The 27,158-nt window shown below is 46.5% G+C and overlaps 1 protein-coding gene across 50 annotated transcripts in view; it reads left to right on the top strand.

Annotated features, from left to right (window-relative positions):
* The window catches only part of SORBS1 (sorbin and SH3 domain containing 1), a 231,492-nt gene extending 206,540 nt beyond the window's left edge, over positions 1-24,952 (top strand). For 36 of the 50 annotated variants that reach the window (XM_044935433.2, XM_044935469.2, XM_044935468.2 and 33 more), the window contains 8 exons: positions 795-909; positions 1,067-1,192; positions 2,817-3,011; positions 4,592-5,356; positions 15,406-15,465; positions 16,178-16,236; positions 19,847-19,959; positions 21,607-24,952. In XM_044935433.2, coding sequence (XP_044791368.2) covers positions 795-909; positions 1,067-1,192; positions 2,817-3,011; positions 4,592-5,356; positions 15,406-15,465; positions 16,178-16,236; positions 19,847-19,959; positions 21,607-21,674 — 1,501 coding nt within the window. In that variant the 3' untranslated portion in view covers positions 21,675-24,952. Of the gene's footprint in view, positions 1-794; positions 910-1,066; positions 1,193-2,816; positions 3,012-4,591; positions 5,357-15,405; positions 15,466-16,045; positions 16,237-19,846; positions 19,960-21,606 lie in introns of all 50 variants that reach the window. The other 14 variants (XM_045164213.1, XM_044935474.2, XM_045164211.1 and 11 more) reach the window with 3 other exon arrangements.
* Positions 24,953-27,158: the final 2,206 nt, after the last annotated feature.

The raw sequence follows: 27,158 nt of genomic DNA, 5'->3' as shown, positions 1-27,158 counted from the left end.
TCCAAGATCCCTTTTATGTGTTGAAAAGGAAGTGAACTAACATTTACTGACTGTTAAGTATATCACAGGCACCAGGCTAGGTCTTCTATTTGTAGTTTGTTGCTGATTTCTCCAAAAACTCTGAGTTAGCTCCTATTTTCAGATAAAGAAAGTATTGGGTTGGCCAGAAACCCAATACAGTCGTTTGGGCTTTTCGATAAAATGTTTCTTGGCTTCCCTGGTGGCTCAACTGGTAAGGAATCTACCTGCGATGCAGGAGACCTGGGTTCAATCCCCGGGTTGGTAAGATCCCCAGAGAAGGGAAAGGCTACCCACTCCAGTATTCTGGCCTGGAGAAATCCATGGATTGCATAGTCCATGGGATCGCAAAGAATCAGACATGACTGAGCGACTTTCACACACACATACGTAAGATGTTTCTGGCCAACTCAGCATCTCAGAGAGATTAAGTATCTTGCCCAAGGTACCAGAGCTAGTAAATGATATAAGTGGGTTTTGAACCCAGATATGCCTAATTTCAGAGCCTTTCTACCGCATGAGGCTAGATGAGTGTATGGATGGATGGATGTCTAATGAGACTGGTGGATGGATGGATGGATGGATGGATAATGAAATGAGTGGGTGGGTGGATGGCTAAATGGACAGAATGACAAAAGGATATCAGGATGCCACAAATACTGATGTAACTTGCCCCCTTTGACCTCACTCAAAGTCTCCTTTTGCTAAAACACCGAGCATCTCAGTCTTACACTCATTGAAACATCTCCTAAAATGCTGTGACCCTCTGTCCACAGGGAGCTGCCTCTGCAGAAGGGAGACATCGTTTACATTTATAAGCAAATCGATCAGAACTGGTACGAAGGAGAGCATCACGGCCGGGTGGGGATCTTCCCCCGCACCTACATCGAGGTACCCTGGCTCTGTCTCTTTCTCAGGAAAAACCCAGACGTGCCCAGAGCACCATTTATCTAACTTGTGTTTTGTTTCCTCCTTTCCTCTCATTTCCTTGCTTTCTGCTCTTTTCCGTTCTCCTTTGCCTCTTCCCCCCACCCACCCCCTTTCTCAGCTTCTTCCTCCTGCTGAGAAGGCTCAGCCCAAAAAACTGACACCAGTACAGGTTCTGGAATATGGCGAAGCCATCGCCAAATTTAATTTTAATGGTGATACCCAAGTAGAGATGTCCTTCAGAAAGGTAAGCTGCCCTCTCATACTGCACCAGGGGACCCCCCACTTGGGGGGCGCTGTCATCGTGGGGATGGGGTATTGCAGTGCCAGCCAGTCTGGCAGGGCTGTTGCACACCCAAGAGCTGTGCCCCATGAAGAGTTGCACTGAAGACAACTGGGGGATTTCTACAGTGAAGTATTAAAGAACAGACCATACATTGAATTTACCGATGAAAGGTAGTATTTCTGAATTCATAGACCCACCTCTTTTATAAGCTGTATTCAGTGTTTATTGAGCACCTAGTAATGTGAGAAGTGCTGTGTTGGCAACTAGGTTATACAGCATTAATGTGGAGAAGGGGACGTCCTAGGATACCAGAAGTCTGAAAAACTTTGAAGCCAAGAGTCATAGGTTTATCAGGCATGCAGCTTTTGGGGAGTTAAATAATTTTTCAGAGCTGTGATTTCCTCCTATATAAAGTGAAGATAAATGGCCCTCTCCCTGAGCCGCCATGGGCAGATTAAATGAAGCAGCCTCAGGGAAGACCTCAGTGTGACACGTGGCACCTAGTTGGCCCTCGGTGAGCAGGAGATGACAATGTTATCATTGCCTTCAAGGTGCTTGTACTTATTTTGAACACAACTAAGCCAGGCAGAGACACTGTTCTTCCTAGGAATTCAGAAACTCTGTATATGTCACAATTCTCTGGCTGGCTGAAGGTACTAAAGTTAAGAATTTTACTGAGGGTTAAGGGAAGTGAGGCTATGCCTTGAAAAAAGATGAACCATGTTATAGAAAGGAGAACAGTGGAAGCAACCTAGTTGCCCTACATCAGGAGACCAATATTTAAACCATTATATGTATGTACAGTAGATCGCCTGCAGTGGGCCATTAAGCTGTGCACCGCTAGGAAAAACAGAATTATATTTCTTGATAAAGAAGGATGTGTACTGTATGTTATTCAGTACCAAAAAAGCAAATTACAAAAGGGAATACAGTGTATATTGTTTTTATAAGAAAAAATATATGCAAGTCTAATGCACATGGAATTATCTGTACCAAAATATTACCAGTGGTGACCCTCAAGTGATAATATTATGGGTAGTGATTATTTTCTGCCTACGTTTATTTTTCCTATAATGATACAGGAAAAATACAATTATATTAAAAAAGAAAAAGAATCCCCAAAACCTTTACCTTAAAGAAGAAGACTGGATATCTGTTTTGCATTAAGCGAGTCAAAATCACTAGATTTGGGGAATTCCCTGGTGGTCCAGTGGTTAGGACGATGCTCCCACTGCCAAGGGTCTACGTTCAGTCTCCATTCAGGAACTATGATTCTACAAGCTTTGTGATGCAGCCAAAAAAAAAAAAAAAAAAGAGACATTACATTTTCCTGTTAGCTTGGGGGAATGAGTCTGACTTTCTTTAGCGAAATACGTAAAGACCAAGCTTAACAGACTCCCAGCAGTTCTAACTGCTGTTACCATCTCCATCTCAGTGGTGATTAATTTCATCCAGGATGAGCACGGAAGGTTTTTCTGATCAAAGAACGTGAGAAGTAATGCAGGAGAGCACAGGGTGCAGGCAGGGACCTCAGACGTGCTGAGGTCTGCTCAGGTAAGGACCACTGCCTCACTGTGTCTTGCAGGGCGAGAGGATCACGCTGCTTCGACAGGTGGACGAGAACTGGTACGAAGGGAGGATCCCAGGCACGTCCCGGCAAGGCATCTTCCCCATCACCTATGTGGATGTGATCAAAAGGCCACTGGTGAAAAACCCCACAGATTACATCGACCTGCCTTTCTCCTCCTCCCCAAGTCGCAGCGCCACTGCAAGCCCTCAGGTACCTAAGCTTCTCGTCACTGGTTTTCACACTCAGCACGACAAATCTAAGTGCTAATGGCACACAGCCCCTCTGGGGTGGGTCTGCAGCAGTGCAGAGAGTATGCATCCCAGGGTTTGTTTTCATGTGTACAAATGGCGTTTTTCAAGAATTTGCTGGGAGAAATATTATCTGAGGGAAAAGGAAGCACTTAAGGTGATTGCTCTGGGGACAAGATGATTAGGGAGAGAAATAACAGTCATTATCAGATGGTCCAAAACTCTGTTCTGGCAGCATCCCATGTTGACTGAAGCTGGTTGTCTGGGTACCACCACTGTCCCATACATACCGTGGCCAGTATGGTTCTCTTAGTCATCTTACTGGTCAAGATTGGCCTGCAGAACACAAAGACTGAAAGAATTTCACATCCTCATCCTCAGACACATAGACCAGATTCAGAGTGTTCTTTGCAGTCAAGAACCGGGTTGCAAAAGGAATTTACAGCATCTCTGTCTATACTGGGCTGAAAGAAAGTAGATTTATAAGCATAATATGGTCTTTGCTTCCTAAACATTAATTATGAACAAACTTATTCTAAACTATAAATTATTCCAAACCCATCCCCACTGTCCCAAAGCCAAGGAAAAAAACCAAACCTTGGGTTCAGGAGAGGCACAGTGGGGTGACTTCTGTGAAAGACTGACCGTAAGTGGTAAGTTACAGGGAGGATGGTCAGGGGAACAAGAGCAGGACCCGGGGGCCCAGGATGACACTTGGAGGGGGCCTCTTTTCTCTCATCCTCCTCTCTCACTTGCCATTGCTGACCCCAGGAGATGGTTCTTGGCTGAAAGCATGAGACAGGCTGACCTAAGGATTCTTTGCACGGTGAGATCTAGATCCCGTGATGTCGCAGGGAGAGAGTGTGAGTGGGGCATAGGGCACTCTGCTTGGTCCCAGCATGAGGAACACAGCTAGATTTTACGCTTGACTGTAGCCAAGTGCAACTGTGAAACAAGATGGCTACACTGCTCCTGCACCTCTCTGGAAGGCTCTTCACTGAGCCCCTAGAGAGAATAAATGCCCAAGAAGGGCCAGAGCGGTGGCAGACCGTTTTAAACTCTCTTTACTCAAGTATAGTTGACGTACACTGCTATATTCATCGTGGTGTACGACATAGTGGTTCAGCCAGGCCACCTTTCTCTCCTCGTGGCTCTGGGTCAGGCTTCATTGCAGAGGCAGTCAGATGGGGTGGGGGTGGGGAGCGCCCACTGTGTCCCTTTAAATCTGATTCTGCAGACCAGCCGGCAGCATCTGTTCCTGTCCTGAGGGGACCCTTTCTCCCGTCTCCATGCCACCTGCTTCTCCATTCTCCCCCGCCTGCACACACCCATGCATCCACACGCACGCACCCACATCCACATCCAGATTCTCTCCCAGCCCGACCAGATGATTTCCTTTCTGGACACCAGCGTGCCCTGCTCATCCTCTCCGTTTCGTTCCTCTCCGGACATCCCGTGTGATTATTTTCCTCCTTTATTCTCTGTGCTGACACTTGTGCCTTTTACTTCTTTTGTTTTCTTCTCTCTCCTTCTCTTTTGAAGTTTCCCAGTCACAGCAAGCTCCTCATGCCGGCCCCCTCATCTCTGCCCCACCCTCGCCGAGCCCTGTCCCCGGAGATGCACGCTGTCACCTCTGAGTGGATCTCGCTGACTGTAGGGGTCCCGAGCAGGCGTCCTCTGGCCCTGACGCCACCCTTGCCTCCTCTGCCCGAGGCTTCTATCTACAGCAGTGACCCCTTGGCCTTGTTCGCAAGGCCCGGCTCTTCGCTGCCCCTCAACCTTCCCCATTCGGGCTGGTCGGACCTGTCCACTCCACATTCAGCGGTCTCCCCGCTGGCCCTGCCACCTCCGCACAAAGCCCACTCCCCAGCGCCCGGGGCCCAGGCCTCCTTCCACGTCAATGGAGACAGTGGTACCTATGTGCCACCTCCGGGGGTCCTCCAGGATAGCTTCTCCCAGCCGTGGCTTGGGCGATCTGACAGGGTCATCTCGGAGCTTAGTGATGCCTTTAGCAGCCAGGGTAAGCGGCAGCCATGGCGAGATGGAAATGGAGCGCGTGAGAGGAAAGCAGAGAGGGAGGCGGGTGAGAGATGCCCAGGTGGACCCGCCATCTCTAAGAAGAGCTGCTTGAGGCCGTCAGACGTGGTCAGGTGCCTGAGCACCGAACAGAGACTCACAGAGCTCCACACCCCAGAGGAGAGCCGGCCCCGCCAGCAGCCCCTGGGGGGCCCTTTCTCGGGAAGGGAGGCTGAGCGCTCAGAGCTGCAGAGAGGTGGTGAGCCAGCCGCTCGGATGGGTGCGAGCCAGGTAGGCCTGCAGCATGACCGTGTGTGCCCAGGCATCTTGGGCAGCGGGGCGGCCTCACCCACAGCCGAGTGGATGCCCACAGGACCCATTTGCTTGTTTGGAAACAAAAATATGACCCAGGAGGGAATGGAGGGGTCATCCATTAGGTTGTCAGGGCTGGAACAGCTGGAGGCCAGGGACAGTCTGTATTCTGGCCTCTCGAAGTGATTCCAAAGTAAGCCACACTGTTGGGTACCTCCTGGCCTGGTGCGAAAACCCGCAAGAAGGCAGGCCTTCCTCCTGGCACAGTTGCGCCTGGGAGAGGACCCTCGGTTTGCTCTAACACAGCTGAGAACACCAGGCTTCAGTTTGGCTCCGTGTGGTTTGGTTTTGTGTGTGCTGCGCTGTGTTTCCATAACCCCTGGCGCTCTGCCTGCCAGCGCTTAGCCCCGCTGGGTCTCCGTCCTGTCCTGTGTTTGTGTGGGAGCTGAGCTGCTCACTGATGGGCACATACGTTTTGGTTTTGGGGGGATCAACCCAGTGCTGGGATCCTTGAAGGACAGGCCAGGTTTTTAGGCAACTGTCCCATTTTCTGTCTGGGACAACTACAAAGATTTTGGGGTCTGGACTGAGGTGGCCCTAGGATGTTTTGAGGGCTTAAAAATTGGGGGCAGGTGGCGGGGAGGTGAACGTGGCAATTAGATCATGGCTCTAATACTGGCTATGCTGTTTAATACCCCGGAATTCAGAGCCTTTGGGCAGCTTCTCCAAAGTAGCCGAGTCTGAATGCCTGCTCTCCTCTACCCTCTAGTGATTTGGAATTGAGTTACTTTCCCCTTCTCAGCCTCAATTTCCTCATCTGTAAAATGGAGATAACAACTACCTCACAGTCAGGTTGCGAGGATTTCACGAATTGATGCATGTTAAGTGCTAAGCATAGGGGCTGGGAATGGAACACATCAGCACTTTATAAATGGAAGCTCTCCACCTTGGAGCTTCTGGAGCTGAGAACATTCTAGAATGTCTTTTGAACCAGATGGAATTCTTGAAGATGTCTCCAAGCCATTTATTATCTACTGTGCACAATGCCCATGGTAGATGATGATGTTTAATCTCAGTTTCCCTTTAAAGTGTCATTTACTCAACAGATACTCATTTGAGGGTATACCTACCTCTGGGCAGGATACAGGGTTTCCCATTCTGCCTTAGAGGAGCCCTGTGCTTCAGGAAGACTGGCACACACAGCTGCAGAGGTTTGCCTGGAGGCTGCAGGAGCCTGCGGCCTGAAGCACAGATTTGGCCCCACCTGTGGCCCCAGCCTGATGATGGGGAGTGGGGCATCATTGCTGTGGGGAAGGACAGCGTGTGATAATGGTCAGTAGTCAGGCTCTACCTCCCCACCGGCTTTCTCCTATCCAAAGTAGGAGTGGAATTTGTCTCTCACTCACAGGACAGTGTAAGGATTAAAGGAGGTAGGTGTGGTGCCTGGCAGGCCGGAAGGCTCCCTGAAGCGGGATGTTGCTCCAGCTCTGAGGCCAGTGCTGAGGAAATACCTGGGGAAGGCTTTGCCTGGGCAGGTGTTCCTGGAAGGCATGTTCTGTGAGGAGAGAAGGGTGTGTCCTGTCAAGGAAAGAGTGAGGCGGTGAAGTGACTGATGGAAAAGAAGTCAATGTCTCAACACAGGAACAGTTCTGGAAAGGTTCTAAGTCAGCCCTTGGGGCCTGGAGACCTCCTCATGGTTGGCGGTGAGTCATTGCGGCCCAACGCCAGGACCCAGTATGGACAGGAAGTGCACACGGTGCTTGGAAGAGGCTGGGGGTGGACACTTCCCACTTCCTAACTAGGAGAGGGCGGCGTGCTGGCAATACAGAAAGCCAAACTTGTTGAAAACTGTTTCCTGATGGGCCACCAGACCCCAGGTGCACCCCTTCCCATCCCCTCCTTCCTGCTCTCCCAGCAAAAAGCTGGGCCCTGGCCTTGCTCCATGTTGAGAGCTGGGGGGTTATGTGAAAACGGCTGCTGCCCACCCACTCCCTCACCAGCTCCTTCACCTTCCCCTCCTAGGACTGGGACCTGGAAGTCAGCTTGGGAAATGAGGTCCTTCCAAGGAAGCTTTCTGCCTCTCTTGAGGCCCTCTTGTGCTGACAGAGCACAAGATGGGAAGGGCTTGAATGACAGGTATTCTCTGGTGACCCAGTGACATCACTCTGTGTCACTTGAACAAATGCATTCCAGACCTGCTTGTATTATCAGAAAAACTGTCAACTGCTCTTGTCCTTGCTGGGGGTGAGAAGCTGAACCAATAATTCAACTTTGTTACCAGTGTTGGGAGCCTAGGTAGATATTCTGATCTATAAGCGAAAGGAATCTAACCAGAGAGCAAGAAAAGACACTCGAAAGTGTTTTGACCATTTCCTCTTCTATTTGAGTGTCTAGAATGTTCCAGGCACTGTGCGAAGTGCTGCAGGAGGCAGAGAGGGGTGAGCATTGTCAGGGGCCCCCCTGCTCTCAGGAAAGTCTCTCCTCCTTCCTGGGCTTAGAAGGCCTCATGGAACTGGCTGTTTTGACAGCTAAGCCAGCCTCACCCTCCCAAGTCTCCCCTGCTTGTGCACCTGGAAAATTTCCACCGTCCTTTACTTCTCCATTCCTTCCCGGAAGCCTTTCCTGCCAACTTTCCCCTCCCCCTGTAAGACTAGATTAAGTGCCGGACTTTGTGCTTTCACAGCCCCCAGCACCTGATCTAAGGGGCACTTATCAACTCTATTGTATTTGTCCCTTTATCTGTCACCCTCAGAGCACAAGGGACCAGGACACCTGATACGAGGAAGGTGCTCAACAAGTATTTGTTGAGTAAAAGCAAAGATACAATATGAGTGACCCCAGCTAAAGGAGCGTAGATCTTTACTGGGGGATAAGACATGTTCACAAGAATAAGGATAAGGTAGACCAGGAAGAAGGGTCACAAACAGTTTCCTTGGGGAGTTCAAGATGAGAATAAGCAAGGGGGGTTGGTGTGGGGTGAGGTGGATAGATTTCAAAAGAAAAGTGACTTTTGATTTGGAGCTTAAGGAACTGGGAGTTTTATGATAGGTGAACAGCAGGAGGGCAGCATTCGAAGCAAGCAAATAGCCTAGCTAAGCCCCAGGGGCAAGAATGTGAAAGGGCAGGTGAGTTCTGGTTTCGGTGGGGCTTCTGTGTCTGCCAGTGGGTAGAAGGGGCTGTGAGCAAAGCTTGGAGCGCTGGTTGGTGCACATATGGATACTGGTCAGCACCTCCTCACAGAGTGGCTGGTCATCCTCCACAGGTCCTGTGACCCTTGCTAACTGGTCATCTGCATTCCCTACTTGGTGCTAGTCCCTGTTCTGCTGCTTTCTTTCTCCTGAGTCACCTGTCCAGCCCATCCCACGACCCCCAACCTTGCAGATGTGTGAGCACTTCCTTGTGAAAGGGTTTGACTTTTCACTCCTTTTAGACTCCCAAGCTGATGTGACATTGGGTCAGTTGCGCATGTTTTTAGCTAGGAGTTCTCTAAACAGCAGAAGGGAGTGAATGAGGGGCAAGGGGTGTTTAGGGGAAGCCAGGATTGGTGGGAAGAGTGCTGCATTCAAATTTAGGGTTCCTGGGCTCTATGTCCTGCCTTGCCATGAGCCTGCTGTGTGTCTCTGGGTGAGTCACTTCCCTTCTTTGGCTTCAGCATCCATAGACAAAAGATCCAGACAAAGCTGACTTCTTGTTAGTTTTGATAGTCTCTGATTAACTAAAAATCCTGTGTGCATTTCAGTTACAAGGAAAGAGAAGAAAAAATACAAAATTTTAAGGAAGGGGGTTTATAATAGACCTGTGCACCTTCATAGTGGAAAAATAAGTGTTTCCCTTTGTTTTTTGAGGGACAACTAATTGGACAAACATATACAAAATGCCCAAGAGTTTGGAATTATCAACCAAGTTCTTGGGTTTTGTTGAGCATAATTTTGGCTAGGAAGATTTAGGATAATTGGTCAAGAAAGTGAAGGGGAAGATGGTCTTGGGATTCTCCAGCATTCATCAATATTTTCTGAGCCTTCCCCAAGAGAGAAGTACTGTTCGCTGACTAGCCTCCAGACTTGGTTGTTAGGAGCTTCTATAACTGGTGTAAGAGAGCCTCATAGAATTTTTGACTTTAAAAGAATCTTTAAAGTCACTCCAGTGACTTGTAACATTTTCTGGATCACAAAACTTTTGAGAATCTGAGGTTATCTGAGTCTAGGCCAGGGGTTTGGAAAAGAGGGTGGCACACACACAATTTTGCATAATTATAACAGTATAATCTGGGGGAATAATCTTTAAATAAAAGTATTCAGGAAAGCTCTGTGTCCTCAAAGCTTCTGAGAAGCACAAGAACAACACTACAGCCTTAGAGAAAGGAGAGCGGGAAGGGAAACAGGACAGAAAATTTGAGCTTTGGTGAACTCAGAGGGAATAGCCCTTACCACATGGAAACTAGGTGAGTTCCCAGAACTAAGATAAGAAAAAAGGTGTAGACCTGCCTTGAGCATAGAAATCAGAAATAAAAGGGAAAGCACGTGATACAACTTACAAGAATGAAAAGGAAATTTAAATGTTAAAACACCTACCTAATAAGGGGAAACATTTTCCTTTGACTCACTGAGAAGGGAAATCTCTAAATATACACAGTGTTCAACAATGTACAGGGTGGGGAGAGACGCTGGTTGCAGTTCTTAGAAAAACCACCAGCAGGTATGTATACGCTCAACAGTCAAGGCCCAGGGAACTAAGACCTGAAGTTTCAATATCCACCCCTAAAAGAGGTGTTAGGAGAGAAATGGAGGATTTCAGTAGAAACCCAGCTCATGCCAGCTGCAGAGCATGGGGTGAGCTAAGGTGGCCTCTTGATCAGCACGTCCATCCAGCTATTCGGATATCTCCCTCCGGCAGAGCACAGCCTGGCAGGTCAAGCGTGATGGGAGGCATGGGACCTGGAGTCAGAGAGACGGGGGTCCAAATTCTGGCTCTTCACTTCCCAATTCAGACACACTGGGTCTTAGTTTTATAAGATGAGGTAAATATTGACCACTTTATTGAGTTATTATGAGGAGTTCATTTTTTTAGTTAAATGAGGTTTTCTGGAGCTGAATGCACCTAGCACAGAGCATGTAATTGGGACTCATTAAACATTGTTCTGTGATATCGAGGTACCAGGGAAAAGAAAAGTAGTTTATCCTCCTTACTCCATTTCACCTAAGAGAGGAAGATGGGGTTGGAGGAGAGAAGAAAGTAGAAGATGGAAGAATCCTTTTACTGGACTGTTGTTGTCGTCGTTCAGTTGCTCAGTCGTGTCTGGCTCTGAGACCCCGTGCACTGCAGCATGCCAGGCTTCCCTGTCCTTTACTGTCTCCTGGAGTTTGCTCTAACTTATATCCATTGAGTCAGTGATGCCATCCAGCCATCTCATCCTCTGTTGCCCCCTTCTCCTCTTGCCTTCAGTCTTTTCCAGCATCAGGGTTTTTTCCAATGAATTGGCTCTTCACATCAGGTGACCAAAGTATTGGAGCTTCAGCTTTAGCATCAGTTCTTCCAATGAATATTCAGGGTTGATTTCCTTAAGGATTTGCTGGATTACTCACACAAATCTAGAGTTTAGAAAATTTAGAATTTGCACCCTGTAAATTAGTGCTTCTTCTTCTTCTCTCGCCTCGAGTACAAAGGCATTCTCTTGGAAAGTTTTGGTGTCTCCATACTTGGATACACATTTGGCATCCATTGTCTCCTTGTTTTAGGAAAGAAACAGACCCCACCACAGGCTATATGAGAAGGTTAAGCATGTAAGTTTAGTGCTATCATCAGGTTCAAATTACATCAAAGCTTGTCTGTGGACTGATCTGCAAGGAGATCGAGTCTAGGTGGTAAGCAGTTGAACTGATTGGTTATCATTTGTTTTGTTTGTAAGCTGGGTTCTTTTTCTCAGTACACCCAAGAGAAGGGCTCAGGGGAGGCAGACTATTCTGCAGACCTGCTGAGGTTTCCTAGAGCCAGGAGCCTGAATCATTGAGGTCTCCTGCCTCCTCTGGCAGAGTCTGCCTGTGGTCCTCCAGGAGCTATGGCTCTTTCTCTGCCATCAGGGCAGCCCCTCACCTCCCACAAAGCCAGAAGGGAACCCTCTGGACACCCTGGAGGCTGCAGTCAGAGCCGCCCTCCACCCCGTCTCCAGTGAGCAGTGAGGAAGTGCTGCTCCTCCTAAACCAGGTCAGCCCGGCCCAGTCTTTGTTCTCAGTTCATGGGATGCATGCACACTAATGACTACATGAGAACTTCAGAGCCAAAGAGGATATTTATGTAAATCATGCCCAAGCCTCTTATTTTACTGAGAACTTGAAATCCAAAGAAGTTAAGCATTTTGCTCAAGCGACAATGAATTAGTGTGACAGTCTGTCCTGGAACCCTCCCTTCCAGCCCAGTGTCCCCTGGGAGGCCAGCGTTAGTCACCAGAGAGTTAGGGTCTGAGGAAAGGAGACAGTTTGGAGCGGCTCACTGTCTCTGAGACTCGTGACACTCCTAGAAGGGCTCCAGGCCATGTGGAGGTAGGGCTTCTCTGTCCTGCCCACAGCTCCAGGACTTCCTGCTGGCCTCCAGCCTATGGACATTTTATTTTGGGCTTCAAGGCTTTGGCAAACACCCAGAGCTGGAAGAGAACGCTTAGTAACTGATAGGAGCACCAAGTGTTTTTTTGTGGATCCAGGGGGATTAACAGCCCCCAGAGACCAGCGTCGGGTTTCTGAGGGACTGCTCGCTGTGAACTGGAGGTGGAAGGGCCGCAGGGACACACACAAGGTGGCTCTCTCGGAAGAATGAGGCACAAGCTCCAGGCCAAGAGGGCCAACTTGTGTGTGTCTGCGCAAATATGGAAGAAAAGCAGTTTCTGGATCAGTAGCTATCACCTGCTTACTGTTGATGGGGCTATGCAGGGTGTGCTGGGGTGGAGGGGTTGGTGGTTCTTTTTCTAAACATGTGAAAAACTGGGATGTATTTCCAGGAGTCTGAAATGTCCTTAGCATGAGATAATAGTCCTTTTATCCCTAACCCTGGCTGAGATCGTGATTAGAACTTTGTCTGCTTTTGGGCTTAAAGAAGGGTGTACACTGCGACCCAGGGAGGGTTTAGAGCAGCACTGGCCAGCAGGAATATAACATAAGTCATGTATGTAATTTAAAATTTTCTGGTAGTAAAATGGAGTGAGTGAAATTAATTTTAGTAGTATATTTGACTTATTGACCCAACATATCTAAAATAGTATCATTTTAATATATAATCAGGATAATTGTTGAGATATTTTAAATTCTTTATACTAAGTTTTGAAATAATGTTGTAAAAAATACTTTTGTAAAAAGTGTAAATAATTTTACACTACAGCACGTTTCTTACTGGCCCCGTCTCAGTGTTGAATAGATATGTGAGGCTACTGGCTACCAGGTAGCATAGTGTCAAAGGAAGAGATATATAAAGCTGCAGATGGTTAGAAAACGGGACCAGGGAGAGAAAAAGACATACATCTAGAGAGGAAAAAAAAAAGTCTGAAAGTCAACAGCCTTCAAAATGAAGGGGAAGTCCCTATGGTGGATATCCGTGGTTTCCATCTCCAACAAGGATCCACATGCCATACCCACTCATCCCCCTCAAAAAACTGGTTTACATTTCAGCTCTATGAGATGTTTGGTTTAAATCTAAGGAATGCATTTCAAATAGGGAAAAACTGAATCTTAGCTAACAGCATAAATATTTACCTCACCTTCTTCCTTCATTTATTCCACAGACATTAAGTAGGGAACGCGTCACCTCTAAGGGAGGAGTTAAGTTTGTACTAGATGTTAAGTGTGTCCAGATGTGAAGGCTGCAGGGATGATTATCCTCTGGTTTGGCTGTGACCTGGTAAACTGGAGGTCATGTCAGTAGACTGTACTACATTTGACCTGAGGTTGGTAGGCCACCAGCTGGAGTTTGGAAATTTTTTTTTATGAGAACTTTTATTTTCATGAGGTGTGATCCAGACCAACCAGTTTTAGCTCAGTGTTAGACAAATGAAATGCTCCAGAGCCTTGCTCCCGAAAGTTGGTCTGTGGACCAGCAATATGGGCATCCCCACATAGAAATGAACACCCCAGACATGTCAGACCAGAATCTGTATTTTAACAGGACCCAGGTGACTCTGACGCACATCAGCATGTGGGCAGCAGCGCTCTACACTTTCCCCTGTGGCAGTTGTCAACACAACCTCAGCTTGAACAGCTGCTGGGACCAACAACCGCTTCCTCTCAAGGCAGCCCTTTCTCTTGGACAGCTCTCACGTTTGAAAGTTTTCCCTTCTGTCAAGTCAAAATCTGCCTGTAGAGATCACCCGCTCGGGGATGCCACATGGAATCTCACATATTAGATGCTTGGGAGTGTCATTATTTTGTTACGCAGAAGCCTTGATCCAGAGGCTGGATGGGCAGTGAGGTCAGCTCCCAGTCATCTGGCAAAGGCCTGCAGGTTCTGAGACATCTTCTAAGGAGCAAACCCCTTGCAGTTCTCTTTTTAATTGAGTTCTATCTCTTCTCTTAATCCTGCCAGAAACCAGGGAGGCTGGTTTAAGGGACTGAGGTTTGGAGGGGTTTGGAGAACTTGAAGCAGTTTTTCAAAGAACAAGAGTATGGAAGCAATGTCTGGAATGGAAGCTGGCCCCACAGGGGATGCAGGTGGATGGGACATTTACAGCAGAGGGGAATGGGAAGGGATGGTGTGGTGGAACAGTGTTAGCTCTTGCAGGCTGTGTGACATTGGGGAATGCGCTAAGCCCCTCTGAGCATCAGCTTCTTAGGATTTAAAAGAAAATGGGATGATAACCCTGTCTTGCCAGTCTCCAGGGTTTCTGTGGGACTCACTGAATATAATGTCAGTGGAGGCAATTAATAATGTGGGAAATGGTTCAAGGACGAAAGAGAAGGTCCAACGAGATAGTAGATGAATCCAGGAGAAAGGGCTTCCGCTAACTTGCTGGATGAGCTCAGGGAAAGTCCTCAGTGTCTCTGGGCCTTCCTGGGAAACAAATGGTCACACACTAAAGATCTGAATGCTCTTCTAGAAGGCCCTGGAGTTGCTGTGGCTCATTAGTATTATTGCATATAACCTGGAGGGTTTCTCCAAAGACGGCTCTTCAAATGTTCAATTAGGGAGACTTCTTAAGAGTTGGAATTGAATCCTCTCTGGGGTAAATAATTCCCAACACTCTTCCAGTAAAGGGCTGGCCAGCTCTATATAGGATTGTTACTTAAAAGACAGGTCTGCTTGGCCAGATTGCACCTTATTTTCATGTCATCATGTGGCACCAGAGCTGGTGAGTGAAGAGTGATGGTTTCATTTCTACTGCTGTGTCAGGACACACGGTCCTGTTTCTGTAAGCAAGCCCTACTCTATGAGATATCGGAACTCATCTATCTCATACGTAGCTGGAATGTATCATTTGCAGGTTTTTCCTGGGAGAACAACCTTTTTTGATACACCATGTACTACTACCAGGGGGTTTTTCAAAATCGTTACTCTCTTGTTTGGTTTTTACAAGTACAAGAAAATGGCATACCTGATAGTTTTATGAGCCTGCTTTGCCAGAGGAGGCTCCCTGTCAACAAAATAACTGGAACGGGCTTTCAGTACATCAGTCCTTTCATAGATGCTTACCACTAAGAGTGAGGGGACCGGCGTGCGTGCTCACAGAGGGACATGACTGTCCTTAAGGCAGCCCTTCTGTGTCTCTTCCCTGCCAGTCTGGAGTCCCTGTGTTGTTCATTTTCACCTCACTGCAGCCATGCTCCCAACTGCCCATCTCATTGCCCGGATGCTTGCTTCTAACTCTGTACATTGCACTGTCTCCTCTGCACCCACCGTGTTGTCATGGAAACTCGGTGGCCATAGGCCACGAGTATCTGGTGTCATCGAGTGTGATGGTGTGGTATGTGTATTTGCTCACACTTTTATTTTTAATCCTTTTCAATGTGACATCTGCTAAAATGTCTCCCTTATAATTTGCTTGGTGATCACAGCCTTCTCATCATTCATTGAGAGCAGGACCTGATCTCACAGAATCTGAAAAGAGCTATGTGGTAAGATGCCTATTGAATACGACTGTAGCTTTTCTAAAGAGAATTCTGACTGATTTTTAGAATCTAGACTGGAGTAGACTGGTTGACTCACAGAGCCATTATTTTTAAGAATTTTATGGCTATTGTAGTAGAGAGAGCGATGCTAGGCTACCCCCTCCCCTCTCAAAAAAAGGCAGAGGAATTTAGAGACTGTTTCTACTCTGCCTACATGTGGGATTAATAATTTAGTGCATGATTGGGGATACATACTTGCATCTCTGTCCTGAAATTACTCCATTTGTAACGGTTACTCACTAATTACAGGCCTTTATGCTGCTGCCTTTTTAATTTAATATTCATACTAAATCCCAAATTCTTCTGTATCTTACCTGTTTTTTCCATGCTTTCGCCTGGATCCCTCCTGCACTCCACTACTGGAATATCTATTTTTTTTAAACTGGATCTTCAACTCTGTTGTTTCCTTGGACTTATGTGCTTCGTCTGGAATGTTACATCTCTTCCTCTCTTTCTTTTTTTTTTTTTTTGTCCCCATGTTGACTGTTTTATGGGGGTTTCTGGATATCTCGGGGCCACCTCACAGGAAGCAGTCTGCAATGAGATCATAAACATTGCCGAAAAATCTGTTCATTACTGCAGCACTGTTTCTCATCCCCTTGACTTTCATCACAAGGTATCCCCTTCTGACAATAAATCATCTTTAATCATTTCTCAGCAACCTCAAGCCCAGCAGCGAAGAGTCGCCCCAGACAGGAGTCAGACCTCCCAGGATTTGTAAGTACATGTGGCGAACCTCGGTCCTTGCGTTGTCCGTAGTCTGTTGGCCTTAGGAAGTAGGTCGTTGACTGGCTGTGGGAGCAGCCATTTAGGGGAAATGAACCCATCACTCCCAGCTTCTCTGAGGGCTTCTAGGTAAGGCTTTTCCCAACAGCCAATGTGAAAACAGGTGGGGGGTAAATAAAGGCAGTCGGGGCCTCTACGGGGAGGGGAGAGGCAGTAAGGACGTGTAACTGCCATACAGGGCAAAGGGGAGCTGGGCTAACTGGTTTCATTCCTAGTGTTGTGAGAATACAGAGGAAGCAGTGTTAATCCTGACTGGAGATGAATGAATAGGGTTGATCCATTCATGAAAAAAGGAGAGTATTGGGTATCTCCTATATTCCATGCACAAAGGAGTAAACTCCATCCACAGGGGAATGAGGTTTTGGAATAAACATTGAAAGTTGGATTTGAGAGTTAGAGCAAAGAGGTAAAAGTCTTCCTAGCCGAGGAATCCAAATGTACAAAGACCCAGGGTAGGTGTTGTGTCTGGAGAACACCAAGAGACCCCTGTAGCCACAGGATGCAGTTCAGGGAGGAAATGGAGATGAAGTTCAAGGGACAGGTTGGGACCAGATTGTAGAAGCCAGAATGCAATAGAAATACATTTGGGTGTTAGTCTATATCCACTCAGGAGCCAATGAAGGATTTTAAAATAAGGAACATACTTGGAGTTCCCTGGCTGTCCAGTGGTCAGGACTTGGTGCTTTCCTGCCAGGTCACTGGGTTCAATCCCTGGTCAGGGAACTAAGATCTCACAGGTTGCACAGCATGGCCCCAAAAAATGTGTGGACCACGTATCTGATTGGATTTCGTTTTGGGGAGATAACTTGGACAATAGAATGGAGGGTGGATTTCAGAGACAAAGGACAAAGATAGTAGTTTGGAGATATGAGTACAGCAAAAAAGTGGTGAGGGGCTGAGCTTGGACAGACTGGGCACCTTGTGCATGGAAGTATACAAGATTCCCCAAGGAGACAGGGGTGGAGGGAGAAGAGAACTGAGGATGGATCCTTGGGGAACCAGCCTTTAAGGCCACAGAGTAGCAGCCAGCAAAGGGGACTGAGAAGGAGCAGCAAGAGACACAGGTGAGGGTTTAGGAGTGTTCATTGGTACTAAACAGAGCAACAAGGGTGTGGTCAGGAGTGCTCCTGCCTCAGAGAGGCCGAGGAGGGTAAGAAATGAGAAACGTCATCTAGGTGGCAAGTTGGAACAGTCATTGGTGATCTCTGCAGTGACAGTGTTGGGTGTAGTCAGATGCTCTGTTAGAAAAGGGCTGATGAGTCAGTGTGATGCTGAGTGGAAAGAGCTAGGGGATGGGGGGCTAGAGAGTCAGGGAGTAGCACAGGACAGGGGAGGTATTTTCAGGATGCAGAGGCTCAAGCACTTAAGGAGGAGTTGACAGAATCAAAGATATGAGAGAGAAGATGTAAGTCAAGGAAACAGCCCAGGGGAGGGAGCTTAGCCTGGCCAGGAGCAGGAACCCTTCCTTATACATGGAAACAGGGGCAGGAGGGGAGGAAAGTTAAAGTTCTGCTCAGAGTTGGGCACCAAAATTGGCAGAGGAAGTGAGGGAAGGACTCTATAGAACTGTGTCCCTGTTAGCATGAGGCCTGTCCAAAATCAGAGCCCACTAGGGACCCAAGCAGCAGGGTCATGGGACTGTGTGCAGCCAGTCTCCGCCGTCTGGGATGAGAGCAGAGAGGCAGGTGACAGGACTAACCTCGCGGAGATGAGGCAGGCAAGGAAGTCACCACAACAGTGAAGGGGCTGAGGCACCGCCAGGAGTCCAGTTTGGGCAAGAGACAGCAGGCAAACACAGAAACACCGAAATGTATTCAGTTACCAAATGGAAGTTCATCAGTGCCACTTCTTCCGCATTAGAAGACCTTACTTCTGGCAGACAGAGCCATCTGCCAAAGTCTCACGATATCTGGATAAATATGGAAAATTAAACTGCCCCTTTGGCTTGCTTGGAGAAGGAAATGGCAACCCACTCCAGTGTTCTTGCCTGGAGAATCCCAGGGATGGGGGAGCCTGGTGGGCTGCCGTCCATGGGGTCGCACAGAGTTGGACACAGCTGTGACTTAGCAGTTTGGCTTGCTAGCAGAGGACAACGAACCTCTTGTTTCTGGAAACTGATAACGCTTATTTCTAATCCCTCTCACCCACACTCTGGGATTCACTGACATCCACTGAGAGAGGTAGAGGATTGGCTCATTCGGAAAGTTTTGCCTGCTACTGTTATGTTTCAAAGTATCAAGTAAACAGAATTGTGAACTGGTAGGTGTTTTTTAGTGAAATGTGATAGTCGCTCAGTTGTGTACAAATCTTTGCAACCCCATGGATCATAACCCGCCAGGCTCCTCTGTCCATGGAATTCTCCAGGCAAGAAGACTGGAGTGGGTTGCCATTCCCTTCTACAGGGTAACTTCCTGACCTACAGGGGATTGAACCCACATCTCTTCCACCTGCATTGCAGGAGGATTCTTTACCATCTGAGCCACCAGGGAAGTCCCAGTAGGTGCTTCTTAAGCATTTGTCAAAAGAATAAATGAAAACAAGGCTTTATTTGTTGCCAGAGCAGGTATCAATTTCACAAGTAGTCCAGCTTTGTCTGCTGCTGCTGCTGCTAAGTCGCTTCAGTCATGTCTGACTCTGTGCGACCCCATAGACAGCAGCCTACCAGGCTCCTCCGTCCCTGGGATTCTCTAGGCAAGAACACTGGAGTGGGTTGCCATTTCCTTCTCCAATGCATGAAAGTGAAAAGTCAAAGTGAAGTCGCTCAATCATGTTTCTTAGCAACCCCATGGACTGCAGCCTACCAGGCTCCTCCGTCTATGGGATTTTCCAGGCAAGAGTACTGGAGTGGGTTGCCATTGCCTTCTCTGCCAGCATTGTCTAGAGCCTGTCAGAACAGCACAGACTACATTGCCATAGGCCAACTAGCAAGTAAATGAAAATTTTAACCCCGACCGTTACTGGGATAGATATGCCTTCAGGAGTTTTAGAAAAATGGCATCCACATTTCAAAGCAATTAATAAAATATGTGTTGGCATGTAAAGAAACTCAAGGTAGTATTGCTAAACAGTGTGGTAACTGGGATATACTTTAAAAAAATTATATATATATACACATGACAATTGCTTCATGCTCTCCAATGTATGTGACTAGGATATAATGTCTGTCTCTGGACCTAAGTAACTTCTGATTATCCCTGACAATCTACACATGTTATCTTGTGTTAAGAACTTGATTAACTTTCAAGGGGGAGCATCTAGATAAAAAAAGCTTGGCTAAAGCAACCAGATGAAACTAAATGAAAGCACCAATCATGACTTGCTTCTCAGATTCTCCATCCCTCTGAATCTTAATTTACTTATCACATGTTGAATGGATCTCCCCCAATGCTAAGTTATTAAAGAGCCAATAAAATACTTTTTTCCCCACTGATGAGTAGGAAACACTACCCAAATGTTGATTTAACTGAAACAGGTTTTTAAAACTCATTTAATGCCATCAGCATTTGAGTCACTTACTGATCTTTTTTTTTTGAATTTACAGATTTAGCTACCAAGCATTGTATAGCTATATACCACAGAATGATGATGAATTGGAACTCCGAGATGGAGATATTGTTGATGTCATGGAAAAATGTGATGATGGGTGGTTTGTTGGTAAGTGATATCGTGTTTTTCTTATCTGTTGTGTACTGAAGGAAAAACCTGGAGTGATGAGTCACAAAAAGAGCACTGTTCTCTGCACAGAAGGAGAGCCGTCTCAGTTCCTATACCACCATCAGAAAATTGTTTGGGGGAGTGGTGGTGGGGCACTGCCTAGCTTGTGGGATCCCAGACCAGGGCTTGAACCTGGACCCCAGCAATGAAAGAGCCAAATACTAACCACCGGACTGCCCAGGAATTCACTGTTTCTGTTTCTATTGTGCATCTGTCTGTCCTACATTTGGAAATTTTAATTTTTAAAACTCCTGTGGAACAACACAAGAACATGTGCATGTAGATTTCTGCCATGAAGTGCAAGCATATATGTAGAGAGTCTGAAGGCCTCATTTACTCCAGGCTCCTAATAATTTTAACCAAAGCAATACCTGATGAATTAAAGGAGTCACCTTTATAGGATAGAGCGGAGAAAGATCAGAATTTGAGATTCTGTAACAAAATAGATGCTTAATAATACTTTCTTACTGAAGTTCTTTCAACAAACAGCGTGTAAGACAAAAATAGTCCTCTTTTTCACAGATTCAAAATCTTTACCATCTCAGTTCTCTGCAGCCTCCCTGACCATTGCCCTGGGGCTTCAGCTAACTGTTTTAGATGGCCTTAGAATCCCAGGGACGGGGAGCCTGGTGGGCTGCCATCTATGGGGTCGCACAGAGTAGGACACGACTGAAGCGACTTAACAGCAGCAGCAGCTTTGACACATTCTTTTAGATATTTTAGTTTGTGCAAGAACTCCAACCCACTGGTAGTGGCTGCTTGAAATGTGTTCAAAGGATTCTGAAGCCTTATCCAAGCCAACTGGGGAAAGCATGCAATGATCAAATTATGTTGTCTGCTGATGAGAGTAATGATGATGCAACAGCTGTCTGCCACCCCACCCTCCAGCTTTAGAGAAAGTCCAGTTTCTAAGACTCTGCACTACCAATGTAGGGGGCCCAGGTTTGATCCCTCATTAAGGAACTATATCCTGCATGCTGCAGCTAAGACCTGGAGCAGTCAAATAAATTAATTTTTAAAAGTTGATTACTTGAAAAAAATTCCAAGGGAAGGAGCTTGATTAGGGACCCAGCAATTCTGGACGTGAAACAGTCCAGGAAGGGCTTTGTGGTAGCTCAATGTTCTGGAATCCTGGACAAGGTTGGTAGCAAAGACATGGAGTCAATTTGGGGCTTAGGCATGGGCTTAGGAGAGAAATTTCCTTTCACTGTGTGGTCATATCCAGAGGACTTTCAGAAATGCCATGGTTTCTAAGTCTAAATCCCCCTAACCTTGGTGTGTTGGATAGCTGTGTTCATTCTTCCATAAAAGAGAAGTACTGGAAGAGCCATCGGCTGGGAGTCTGAGGACCTGGGTTTAAAGTCTGCCTCTCTGAGTTTGGGCTTCCTCATCTGAAAAAAATGGGAGTGTTAAATGTCTTGCTTATCACCCAGCTATTCTGCAGCCTAAACGAGATAAGATAGGACAAAGTGATTTGGAAACCATATGCCCTTCTACAAGCTTTGGGATTGTTATCAAGGACTCTCTCTCTGAACTCAGTTCTGAGTCAGTCTTCTCATTGTGTCTGTGTTTTTTTGTTTTTAATAGGTACTTCAAGAAGGACAAGGCAGTTTGGTACTTTCCCAGGCAACTATGTAAAGCCTTTGTATCTATAAGAAGACTGAAAACCACAGAGATGATTTTTATTGGAGGACGAAGCATAATTCATGAATTGGTCTCTTTATTTAAACGTTGAGTCAGTAGGAAAACTAATGCAGTGGATAAAGTAAGAAGCAAAAGAGAGGACAGAGAAGTGTTGTATTTAAAACCTGAGCCCGTCGAAGCTTACTGTGTGTATTGGACAGGGCTGAACCATGCAAAATAGGAATGAGGCAAGTCAGTATTTACTTAGCTGCTTCTGGGAGCCACGCCAGCCCTGCCCTCCTCTTCCCAACTTGGGTAACCTGACTGGCAGCATGGTCCCAGAGAGCAGTTAAGCCAGAACTGCCTCTTGCTGCTTCAGGCTTGACCAGCTTTGGCTCAAAAGGGTCATTTAGCCTGCATGTGCTCTCGGAGCACCAGGCAGATCCCCAGCCATCCTCTAAGGCTCCACACAGACTCCCCCAGTTGCCTTGGAGCCTCCTGGTCCCCTAACATTGCTACAGATCAGTTGGGGCCACCGAGGCAATCCCTAAACAGTGGTAGAGACCCCAAACAACCCAAGGCCAAGTCCCCCACTGGAGGTAGGTGGAGAAGTAGAGGTCAAAGTAGGCACCCCATGCACTCAGCATGCATGCAGCGTTACCATTGACACCCCTGATGTTCAGACAGAAAAGCACACAAGGCTTGCCCCCGGAGCAGGGTGGTCAGGCAGGTAGTTCCATTTGTATTTCCAGGTGATTAAGGCAAGAAGCCTGTAGCTCTTGAGGTCCCCTGCCATATGGCTCCTTCCATATCACTGGCTTGTATAAGCATTCACTTTCAGGGCAGCATAGTGTCATTTACAGAATGCCATTTCTACCCTTGCTTTTCTGGATTGTTTTAGGCCAGGACAGTTGGGGGTTGATAGGCTTATTCTTAGAAAAACAAGGGATGGTGTTCAGTAGCTCAAGGTAATACACACTGATGTATACTGGATGCCTGGGGCCACCAACAAGCAAGGCGTGCTCCAGGCCTTAGAAAGGGTTCACCACATCTCCATTTTCACCATGTCTCCCCCGAGGAGCCCAAGGACCACTCAGAATGTAGGAATCCAGGGTTCTGAATCCTAACACACCCTGTGAGGCTTCTCTTTAGAAGGTGCAGCTGCAGCGGCCCTACGTTGGAGGCTGTGATTCTGCTACTTCAGGAGGCCTGTCTCTTGTAGAGGGGCCAGAGCCAAGGAGGGAGGCCTCTGTGATGCCTGGGGTGTACAGTCACAACTTCATCCAATTCAAGGATGTTTATCGACCTCTGTTACATACCTTGGAGAGAAAAAGATAGAAATGACCCATTTTCTTGCCTGCTGGGAACTCAGAGGTGATTGGAGAGATAGACACACAAAAATACTGAATCAAGAGAGACTGCGATATGTGCTAAGAAGGGTGTGAGAGGAAGAGATGAATTTTCTCTGTAGGGATCCTAGAAAGCATTGTCATATTTCTCTCTCCATTAGCTCACTTTTGAACAACTAGGATGCTGGAAGAACCTTTGTCCGAGGGTAGTTTGTGGCTGGAAATACTTAGACCTGCTGCCAGGGTCTTCCAACTCTGATCCTCCCCACAAATCCACATTCGAGGTCATAAACAGGAGAGCAGTTCCAGGTTGGTCGGGTTGTGTACAGGACTCCTGGCTCTCCACAGGTAGCTCAGAATTGGCCTGAGGTCCCAAAGTCTGGAATCTTTCCAAGTGGGCAAAGTTCATCTTCAGTGCCTCAGCTTCTGTCTCCACTACTCATCTTAGAACCTCGTATCAGCTGGCCACCCTTCAGACAGCCACAGGACCCTCACTCCCTCCTTCAAATCCTGCTCTCAGGAAAGCAACTGCCACTGACTCCTTCACACTGAAGTGTAAATGACAGATGAGAAGAATGTGTTACTTCTTCCCAGAAACATTGGTTTTTAACTAGAACAGATCACAGAGCCTTAATTCCAAGGGGAAAGGCTGTGGAACCAATGGTGGAGGGTGGGGCTGGGGCGTGCGGGTAAGGGTGGATGAGCTCCCTGTGTAGAAAGGGACTTCTTGCTATTCCTTAAGTAAGACTCAGTGCTTTGGAAGGTCCACCTCACCATCCAAGGGCGCTCTGTTTCTGTCCTCCCCCTTCGAATATAGACCCTGTGCATACTCACATACACTTTGCACAGCAGCGTTTCACGTGTTTTGGAATGTAATTCTTATATTGGCTAATGTGTTTCCTAGTCTTTCTTAGATGCAAACCATAACACAACCTTATCTGTTTTTTGAGGGGGGTGCTTATTAAGTAGCTTATTAGTTTTGAACACCTCTTTAAATACAGCTAGAAAATAAACCAATTTGTAAAGCCACATTTGCATATGACGCCAGCCTCCCGACTTTGTATATCTCGGGAATCCCAGGTATGCCTCACCAGTTTGCCCATCTTTAATAAACTCATCTGTTAAAATCTGCATCAAACTTCAGCTGCCTACGTATGACAAAACAAGGAACAAAGGGTTCCAACTGCTCCTTTGTCTTCACACATTTAGTAATACAAAATACCTATTTTTATGCTGAGATATTTATACAGGTTTATTAATCGCAAGTGTAACTAACTGGCGGCATGCCCTGCAACACATTTTAATAGATTAGCCATGCTTCTGGGTAAAAGCAAGCCCCACACTACTTATCTTTTGCAGTCTCTCTGGGATCAGTAAGAGAAAAAAATCACATGCTTAAGAAGTGGGACTGTAAATATGTATATTTAACTTTGTATAGCCCATGTACCTACTTTGTATAGAAAAATAATTTTAAAAATCTGAACTGAAGGGGAGGGGGGTATAATAAGGAAGTCATGAAGTTTTTTGCATATTTAAATGAAGGAATTCCAAAAAAACGTACCTGCAGATTTTTAGCACAAAAATACCATTGTAAAGTGTTATAATTTTAAATAATCATTCTTTCTGGGAGAGAAAGTAACTCTTTTCTCAGTTATAGTGTTTTTTTCTTATTTCATTTTTGATTTTTTTTTTTAGCAGTCCTATTTATCTGCAGTAGTATTAAGTCCTATTGCTAGGTTACTACAAAAAAGATCATATTCTGAAAGAAAAATAACTGACATTATATATAACCAATTAATTTAAAGTATTGCCATTTAAATTACACACCAAGAGCATGTACCATGCAGACACAGATTTTTCTGTCGATCTATTTTTCTTTATGCAGTGGATCAATTTGACAAATAGATGTTGAATTACTACATTGGCTGTACATATTATTTAATAAACTTCATTCAAAATTGTGTGGCATATGCATATTCTTACCATTCATTGTTTCTTCCCTTCCCTTTCAAGTTTCTCAAATGAAGCTTATATTCACTGCTTCAAAGGTACACACTGACACCTGGCTTCCCCGCCGAAGGCAGTAAAGAATCTGCCTGCAACGCAGGAGACCTGGGTTTGATCCCTGGGTTGGGAAGATCCCCTGGAGAAGGGAAAGGCTACCCACTCCAGTATTCTGGCCTGGAGAATTCCATGGACTGTATAGTCCATGGGGTTGCAAAGAGTCAGACCTGACTGAGCAACTTTCATTTTCACACCCCCTCTGAAGACAACACTTATTCTACTCTCAAGAGGCTAACTAACTCCATGATACTCTCTGAATTGATTAATGTTGACCATTTTGCCATTCTTCATAAAATTTTGTTCTGATTATAAGAGTAATGCACATGTCTTTAAACGCACAAGTGACCATTATAACATGTATAACAGGTCTAGATTTACTCCACAAGACATGGGGACAGACAATAATGAGACAGCACTTGGTTTTTCTAAACATGTTAAATCTGGCCCTGAGTCTTCTCTTGCTACAGTGGGTGAAGATGCAGTTCATCCTTCTGTTCACTCCCAAACCAAGTGTGTTGAGGCTGCAGCATTAGACATCCAGCCGCCCCTGGCGTCTTCAGTGGGCCAGGTTGGGGGGGAGAGGCCGGTATGCAGGTTGCTACAACACTATGGTCTGTCCCATAACAGGAAACCTCCAAATTCCCACCCTCCCTGACACCGACCCTCCTGCAGTTTCAGCTTAAAGCACCCGTTTGTACTTGACCCCTTTGGAGTGACTTGGAATCTCCCCTGCTTAAGCTTCCAATAGTCCGAGGAGAAGAGGAGAAGGGTCGCCTTCCCGGGGTCTGACAGCCTCGACACAGCCCTGAGTCACAAGCACTACTGCCATCCACCTGTTCAGCAAACCCATCAGTCGTACCTTCGAAATACCTTTAGAAACTAACCACTTCTATCTCCATCATCAGTTCAGTTCAGTCACTCAGTTGTGTCCGACTCTTTGCGACCCTATGAACCGCAGCACACCAGGCCTCCCTGTCTATCACCAACTCCCGGAGTCCACCCAAACCCATGTCCATCGAGTCGGTGATGCCATCCAATCATGTCATCCTCTGTCATCCCCTTCTCCTCCTGCCCTCAATCTTTCCCAGCATCAGGGTCTTTTCAAGTGAGTCACCTCTTCTCATTAGGTGGTCAAAGTATTGGAGTTTCAGCTTCAACATCAGCCCTCCAATGAACACCCAGGACTGATCTCCTTTAGGATGGACTAGTTGGATCTCCTTGCAGTCCAAGGGATTCTCAAGAGTCTTGTGCAACACCACAGCTCAAAAGCATCAATTCTTTGTGCTCAGCCTTCTTTATAGTCCAACTCTTACATCCATACATGATCACTGGAAACCATAGCCTTGACTAGATGGACCTTTGTTGACAAAGTAATGTCTCTGCTTTTTAATATGCTGTCTAGGTTGGTCATAACTTTCCTTCCAAGGAGCAAGTGTCTTTTACTTTCATGGCTGCAATCACCATCTGCAGTGATTTTGGAGTCCAGAAAAATAAAGTCAGCCACTGTGTCCACTGTTTCCCCATCTATTTGCCATGAACTGATGGGACCGGATGCCGTGATCTTAGTTTTCTGAATGTTGAGCTTTAAGCCAATTTTTTCACTCTCCTCTTTCCCTTTCATCAAGAGGCTCTTTAGTTCTTCCTCACTTTCTGCCAATAAGGGGTGTCATCTGCATATCTGAGGTTATTGATATTTCTCAAGGCAATCTTGATTCCAGCTTGTGCTTCCTCCAGCCCAGCGTTTCTAATGTACTCTGCATATAAGTTAAATAAGCAGGGTGACAATATACCTTGATGTACTCCTTTTCCTATTTGGAACCAGTCTGTTGTTCCATGTCCAGTTCTAACTGTTGCTTCCTGACCTGCATGCAGGTTTCTCAAGAGGCAGGTCAGCTGGTCTGGTATTCCCATCCCTTTCAGAATTTTCCACAGTTTCTTGTGATCCACACAGTCAAAGGCTTTGGCATAGTAAATAAAGCAGAAATCGATGTTTTTCTGGAACTCTCTTGCTTTTTCCATGATCCAGAAGATGTTGGCAACTTGATCTCTGGTTCCTCTGCCTTTTCTAAAACCAGCTTGAACATCTGGAAGTTCACGGGTCAC

This window comes from Bubalus bubalis, chromosome 23 (assembly GCF_019923935.1).
Source record: "Bubalus bubalis isolate 160015118507 breed Murrah chromosome 23, NDDB_SH_1, whole genome shotgun sequence".
Taxonomy (NCBI): domain Eukaryota; kingdom Metazoa; phylum Chordata; class Mammalia; order Artiodactyla; family Bovidae; genus Bubalus; species Bubalus bubalis.
This window is presented reverse-complemented; position numbering and strand designations above follow the sequence as displayed.